We start from the raw sequence: 8009 nt of genomic DNA, 5'->3' as shown, positions 1-8009 counted from the left end.
TAGATACTACATGTAGCTGCATCCAGAGAACAACATATCTTCGTAAACAAAATACACCCACTTTCTTGATTGATGCATCAATCTTCTTGTTTGAAATTTTTTCGCCCAGCAGAAGATGTTTACAATTCATGTTTTTAATGATATTACAATGACAAGCGTTTTGAAACTGAGTTATCCCGACAATAAACATTGCACTTTCTCTTCTTTGTGATTGGTAGAAAAAATACATGATGTGAAAGAACTAGGTACGGTTTCCTTAAGAATTTGCACGGTTTTTATGGGAAAAAATATCTTGCGATTCCGATAAGTTGTCCGCATATAATATAAAGAGGAGGTCATAATAACTTGTAATACCATGTTAGAATCGGCACATTCATGCGCATGCGTAGGAAATGATCCATCAAAGTAACGTCGATATGCCATTTTATGGCCTTTTTGCTGGTCAATCTGATGTAAATGAGTAAAATTGAACACCTCCGACCTCGTCGCCCGGAACGATTTTCCGTACAAGAATAGTTAATTGCAAGATGTACTTATCCTGAAAGTTTCGTCCCGGGCGACGTTGTCGGAGGGGTTCAAATATCAATTTAAGTTTTATAGATCGTCGCCAATCAAAATGCAATTTAGAGTAACCACTTCGCGTATTTCGTCTATAGAAGCGAAAATGAGGTCAAATTTCGGTCAAAAATCACAAATATCCATTTGTTTTTTTGTGTAAGAGCATTTTTATCTGTTAATTAACACAATAATAAAAACACAATCCGGATAAAACCGAGTCATTCATACGGAGGGGATGCCATTTTGGTTGTTATGGATGCTGTAAACAAAGCGATGTACATCAGATGGTTCCAGAGATGAACTGTTCCACGATTCGTGGAAATTGCAGACAATAAGCAGCTAGGTAACTTGGTTTTTATAAATCATCGAATTGTTCTATCTTTGCAACGTTTGTATTCTTATTTAAAGGATATAACGCGATAACGTTATGTTTTTATCAATCACGCTCAGACACCATACACACATGCACAATATATATAGGTCCTATAATTGTATGATATTTTATCCATTTGCCGGGGATAGAAGAAGGTAATTGATTTCTTTATTTTCTGTAAATGATTGTTGTTAAGTATTATTTTTTTTATAAAGATAAAATGCTTTCTATTTCAAGCCTGCAATATGTAAACATGACAAGTAGAAATTAACTATCGTCTGCGTGAATATACATGTAAGTGCCCCGATAAGTACATGTATACACTCAATGAAACGTGAATCTTTGTTGCAAACTTGAATCAATTTATCTCATCATATTTATGATATCAAAATTATGTACGATGGGGATATTTAAGTCTTATGCTACAGGTACAGTGTATTCACAAGTGCTAAATATAGATCTATATCACGTATAGTCTGTACCAAAAGTTTCGATGGATACAGAGTGGTGCAAAAGTTACAGTATTTACTTTATACCGGCGGCATTTCATTCGCATATGAAGCTTTGCTATTATTTAATAAAATGATATCATTACAATAAATTAACAGTTTTAGATACATATATCACAATATTAAAATCTGTTGAAAAAAAATTATGGGTTTTTGTTACTTACAAAAACTTTGAATGTCTTTTGTGAACGGGGGGGGGGGGGGGGTGTACTAGAATATAGAGCTGATAGGCAATATTAAACTTAAATATTTAAGCATACGATTTATTTTACTGATTAAAAAAAATGATTAAAAATGAATAATTGAATATATCAATATTCATAATTATTCATGGTCTTCAGCATACCCTCAGTACATGTATAAGTTCTGCATACCAGCCCATTTTTTAAAAAAATAACTTAAAGATATGGATTTTAAGCATGGGTTTGACTTAAAAATCCCCCCCCCAAAAAAAAATAAATAAATAAATAAATAAAAAACAATTCAGCTTTTAAAAATTTTACTTATTCTTTGTGAAAAAAAAAAGTCATGGCAGAATTTAAACTCATGACGCAGGTTGGTAGATGGAAGCCATATTGTGATGTACTTAAGCTGTCATAAAGATCATAATTCACAGGGTGTTGAGGATTCTTGAATCAGATTTAATATCTATGAATGTATATTGGAAAAAAAATCAGAAATCAAATGTGTGTGGTTAATACTAAGCTTATTAATATCACCTTTTGTTTTTTAAGGATGGATGGGAAACAATATAGATGCGTGCTTTGTAATAGAAAGGCCCCTCCTGATGAAAGACGCCCAGCTAGTACATTTCTGGTAATATTACGCAAACATTTTTCCTTAAATGTTGAGGAAACAGATGTTCTCTGTAACAAGTGTCGTCACAAGTGTCGGAAAGTCAAAGACTCAGTGACAAGGGAATCTGTGTTGCCGAGAATAGCTCCCCAAGAGGAAACAGAGGATCCAACATTTGCGTCACCCAAGCAGAAGCGTCCAAAACATGCATTCCCAAGTCCCCCATCTGTACCCTTGCCTATTCCATCATCATCACAGAGCCATGGTTACTGCTTTGTTTGCAAGAAACCAGGACCAAAGCTTGTGGCTGTTTCCCATCATGTTCGGCTGTTAGTGTTTATTAGGAGAGAAATCATCATTCCATCTGGAGCAAGATGCTGTGTGCGACATCTAGAAAATGGGAAAATGGTTGATGATGCTATGCAGCAGATCAGGACCAATGAAAGCACAACGCTCAACAAAACATTCATCCTCAGTCTCATAAAGGTATCAACAATTTGCATGAAATCAAAATACATGATAATGTAAAACTAAAGTAATGATTAATGTTGGTGAAGAGGAGAATTTTGATGGCGTTGATGATGACAACAATGATGATGTAGCATGTAAACGATGATAATAATTTTCATTTTGTAGGACTTGCGAGAGAAGGCATTCCAACAGTCAAGGCTTGACTTTGATGATGAAAGCTGTATGGATGACGATGAGTATAGAGTACTGACTGGATTTTCTCGACGGGAATTTCACGACATTGTATCGTCAGTTACCAGCATCAACTCAACTAGAAATCGGAGCAAGAGGACATGTATTGCCATCCTCCTGATGAAACTTAGATCAGCTCTTTCTAACAAACTGCTTGCTGTTTTGTTTCATATGACTAAATTTCAAGTAAGAATTTTATAATTGATATGAAAATCAAATATTTTTACACATGTTTTTTTTATTATTTGATATATAAAGGCGATTTTCATTAATTAAATATGATATATTCCAGGTTCGCCGAGCTATAGTTTCTGCACGAACTTCACTTATGAGAGACTTTGTGCCACACAATCTTGGATTTAACCACATAACACGCGAGGAGGTGATCCAGAACCACACCCGACAACTGGCCAGAAATCTCATGACTGAAGATGTTACATCGAATCCAGCAATTTTGGTTCTCGATGGAACATATATCTATATACAGAAAAGTTCAAATTTTGCTTTTGCTCGTAGATCATATAGCATGCACAAACACAGGCCTCTTGTGAAACCCATGATGGTGGTGACAACGACTGGGTACATTGTGTCAGTTCTTGGCCCCTATCTAGCAGACAGTAAGAACAATGACGCCAGCATACTGAGGCACATGATTTACCATAATGCTGAGGAACTCAGGAACTGGCTTCAAGAGGAGGATGTGTTTGTAGTGGACCGTGGCTTCAGAGATGCCCAAGATGTTCTGGAAGATGTTGGGATAAAGTTAGAGATGCCAGCATTTATGAAACGGGGAGAGAAGCAGCTCTCAACTATTGATTCTAACTTATCAAGAGTAGTGACAAAGGTAACTCGTAATAATATTTATTATTTTTTAGAAATAATATACCTATGTAATTATATACTATTGAGTTAATTTCAAAATATTTATTAATCTTCATGAACACAGGTAATTCAAACTGAATTGTGAATGTACATCTGATTGTTGAATATTAGAAGATTATTTTATACATGTATTTCTCACTCTTCAGGTGCGATGGGTAGTTGAAGCATGTAATGGACGCCTGAAACAGTGGCAGTATTTGTCCAAGACCTTGCCAAATTCCCAGATCCCATTCATTGGTGACTATGTTAGAATTGTTGCAGCACTCTGTAACAAGTATAGGCCTCCAATTAGTAGATCATCAGAAGAGGATGAACAAGTTGCTGCCAAAATGCTCCATCTTTCACAGAGAGCAAATACACTACAGGTACTTTATATATGTTTGTTATATATATATTTACATGTGCCAGTGTCTTTGCCTGTGATAACTCTACGTATCGATTTTATACTCTATAACCCATAACTTCAAATGACGCCAAATTGAGGGGCCAGCGGGGTTTGCTTATTTATATTTAAATATTTAATCGTATGATGGTTCAAAATTATATAAATATAAGTAATAAGGAATCATTCTATGAATATTATGAGGTGATAATTTCGGTCTGGGCGTGATCTAATCTATCATAAAGCCCTTCGGGCCTTACTGGATTTGATCATGCCACGACCAAAATTATCACCTCATAATACTCAAAGAATGATTCCTAATAATCCTTGAATAATTTCGTCCATGTAATGACATAATTAAATCTAGTTGTAGGACAAATTCTGACTTTTGTCATATATAACTAATTTTTTTTACAGGAACGTGTTGAAGGTGAGGGACTGGATAGAAGAGGAATGCGCTGGTCAAAAGTGGATGTGGAGAATGTAGCTCCAGATTTTCCATGCTATGATGAAAGTGAACTGCGCCAACTTACGCTCGGGGTGTATCAGCTGCGCATGGCCCTCTCCTATGCTCAGGAACACACTGACGCAGACGGTGGATTTGAAATCCTCATCAATGACGAGATTCCTGGATTGTTGTGTGCCAAAATTCAAAGCAGACATATATCCGCAAAACAGTACAGATGCTGGGTCAGTTTTGGTGACGGAGTGGTCGATGGATGGTTTTGCAAATGTAAAGCTGGCACCAGAGTTGTTGGGATGTGCGGCCATGTAACCAGTGTTATCTGGTATCTCTATTTTGGACGATATCAGAATTCACTAATTCTTAATTGTAAAAATCGTGACCCTCGGACCAAAACTGGGGCCCCAGGCGGGGTTCAAAGTTTAACATAGAAATACATAGGAAAATGTTTTAAAAATCTTCTTCTCAAGAACCACTGCACCAGAAATGCCAATATTTACACAAAAGCTTGTATATATAGTGAAGATTCTAAATTGTATAAATCGTGACCCTCGGACCAAAACTGGGGCCCCAGGCGGGGTTCAAAGTTTAACATAGAAATACATAGGAAAATGTTTTAAAAATCTTCTTCTCAAGAACCACTGCACCAGAAATGCCAATATTTACACAAACGGTTGTATATATAGTGAAGATTCTAAATTGTAAAAATCGTGACCCTCGGACCAAAACTGGGGCCCCAGGCAGGGTTCAAAGTTTAACATAGAAATACATAGGAAAATTTTTTAAAAATCTTCTTCTCAAGAACCACTGCACCAGAAATGCCAATATTTACACATAAGCTTATATACATAGTGAAGATTCTAAATTGTAAAAATCGTGACCCTCGGACCAAAACTGGGGCCCTAGGCGGGGTTCAAATTTAACATAGATATACCTTAGGAAAATGTTTAAAAAATCTTCTTCTCAAGAACCACTGCACCAGAAATGCCAATATTTACACAAAAGCTTGTATATATAGTGAAGATTCTAAATTATAACAATCGTGACCCTCGGACCAAAACTGGGGCCCCAGGCGGGGTTCAAAGTTTAACATAGATATACCTTAGGAAAATGTTTAAAAAATCTTCTTCTCAAGAACCACTGCACCAGAAATGCCAATATTTACACAAAAGCTTGTATGTATAATGAAGATTCTAAATTGTAGAAATCGTGACCCTCAAATCAAAACTGCAGCCCCAGGCGGGGTTCAAAGTTTAACATAGAACTACATATGAAAAATGTTTAAAAATTTTCTTCTCAAAAACCACTTCACCAAAAATGCCAATACATACACAAACGGTTGTATATATAGTGAAGATTGTAAAAATCGTGACCTCTGAACAAAAAGTGGGGCCCCAGTACGGGTTTAGATTTTAACATATATAGGAAAATGTTTTAAAATCTTCTTCTCAAGAACTAGAGTGCAACTGTTGGGAATATTACTATGCATACATGTACATCCTTAAATAATGTAGATTCAAAAAATTGTAACTCCCGGACAATTGATGGGCACCAAGAGGGGTTCAAAATTTAAACATTTTAAACTTCTCAAGAACTACAATGTTTTAGTTTGTGGAATTTCTATGCCTTCGCTCATGTAGATTCCTAATTGGTAAAATCGTGACCCCCGGACCAATACTGGGGCCCCAAGATGGGGTCAAAGTTTATTATAGAAATATAAAGGTAACGTTAAAATATCTTCTTCTCGAGAACTACAATGCCTCAGTTTGTGAGATTACTATCATGCATACAACCTTGGATAATGAAGGTTCGACAGTTTTAAAATAGTGACCCCTGGACTAATACTAGGGACCCAAGATGGGTTTAAAGTTAAATGTAGAAGTACCGGTATATATGGAAAATGTTTAAAAATCTTCTTTTCGAGAACTACAATGCATCAATTTGTCAGATAACTACGTAAGCACCCTCAAATAGTGTAGATTCGAAATTATAAAAGCTGTGACCTCAATCTAATACTGGGGCCCCAAGAGGTGTTCAAAGTTTAGCAAAGAAATATATAGGGAAAATGCAACTTCGGAGTTTTACGTTCAAAATTCAATTTTAAAAGAAACATTAGAAACGGCTTGCAATCAGTAACATTTTCAGTGTAGTCATTTTACGATTCATTTAATGCATGCGCGGATCTAGAGGGGGAGGGGGAGGATTTCGCCCAAGGAAAATTTATATCTCTTAAATCTACATAAAAATACCAAAAATTTGCCTCTGTTCCCCTGCGCGCATGCAATGGTTTCCTAAAAATGGTATGCAGTTGTAAGATACAATTGCTAACAAATTTGTACGAAACGCTGCATGAGAAAAAAAATATTTACATCGCATTCTATTAAATTGATTTTTATCTGCAACAACTTTATGAAAATTAGCACAGGAACTGCAACACCTTCTTTGTGGAATTAAAAATACAAAAATATATGCACAATGAGCTTATAACACTGTGCCGGATAATTATGCCAGTGCCAAGGTGGCATTTTTGCACCCGCTTAAGCTGCATGTATCGAACAATTCAAATATGCCATATGATAGACCATTGCTTAAAGAGTTAACAACCACCTTTGTTATCAGTGTATCTCACCTGTCAGGTAAGATATTTACCTTTCAAAAATAAATTCCTATAGGAAAATAATTTTTCCCATAGGAAAATCAACATTCCTATAGGTAATTTGAATTTTCTTATCGGAATACAAGAACTTCCTATAGGAATTTCAATTCCGATAGGATTTGATGAAATCCGATAGGAAAACTTAATATCCTATAGGAAAACTACATGTCTGAATCAAATTCCTACAGGAATTACCATTCTCCTATAGGAAATATAATTCCTACAGGACTTTTAAAAAATCCTATAGGATTGTCAATATTTCCTGTAGGAGAGTCAATTCTCCTATGGGAATTATCATTTTCCGATGGGATATTAATTTTCAAAGGTAAATATCTCACCTGTCAGGTGAAACACACTAAAAACAAAAGTGGTTATATACTCTCTAGACAATGGTCTATCATTTGGTATACATGGTTTTTTCCGAAACTGCATCTTAAGCGGGTGCAAAAATGCCACCTTGGCACTGGCATAATTATCCGGCACAGTGTTTTATCTTCTTTGAAGGGGAGACATGCATGTAATACTAAGTACCTCATCCGTATTTGTAAACAGATTAATAAATGAAAGGTTTCTAAAAGTGTAAAAGCAAAAGGCTTCTAAAACATCCCCCACCCCCTCCAGATAATGTATTAAGGGTCTTTAGATTTTTCAAAGTACTTTTACGATTTTCTTCTTTTTTTTCCTCTCTG

The 8009-nt window shown here is 35.7% G+C and overlaps 1 protein-coding gene across 1 annotated transcript; it reads left to right on the top strand.

Annotated features, from left to right (window-relative positions):
• The first annotated feature begins 239 nt into the window (after nucleotides 1–239).
• LOC117685909 (uncharacterized) lies at nucleotides 240–5095 on the top strand. Its single transcript, XM_066085572.1, has 6 exons — nucleotides 240–901; nucleotides 2175–2721; nucleotides 2872–3123; nucleotides 3230–3781; nucleotides 3966–4184; nucleotides 4619–5095. The coding sequence occupies exons 2-6, from the start codon at nucleotides 2176–2178 to the stop codon at nucleotides 5093–5095; spliced, it is 2046 nt and encodes a 681-aa protein (XP_065941644.1). The 5' UTR covers nucleotides 240–901; nucleotide 2175.
• The last annotated feature ends 2914 nt before the right edge of the window (nucleotides 5096–8009 follow it).

Source organism: Magallana gigas, chromosome 1 (genome assembly GCF_963853765.1).
Source record: "Magallana gigas chromosome 1, xbMagGiga1.1, whole genome shotgun sequence".
Classification (NCBI taxonomy): domain Eukaryota; kingdom Metazoa; phylum Mollusca; class Bivalvia; order Ostreida; family Ostreidae; genus Magallana; species Magallana gigas.
Note: the sequence above shows the minus strand (reverse complement) of the source record. Positions and strands in the feature narration are given on the sequence as shown.

Coding starts and splice junctions, on each gene's coding strand:
- LOC117685909 (XM_066085572.1), top strand. CDS start 2,176: ATGGATGGGAAACAATATAGATGCGTGCTTTGTAATAGAAAGGCCCCT. Junction 2,722..2,871: donor TCATCCTCAGTCTCATAAAG/GTATCAACAATT, acceptor TTCATTTTGTAG/GACTTGCGAGAGAAGGCATT. Junction 3,782..3,965: donor TATCAAGAGTAGTGACAAAG/GTAACTCGTAAT, acceptor CTCACTCTTCAG/GTGCGATGGGTAGTTGAAGC.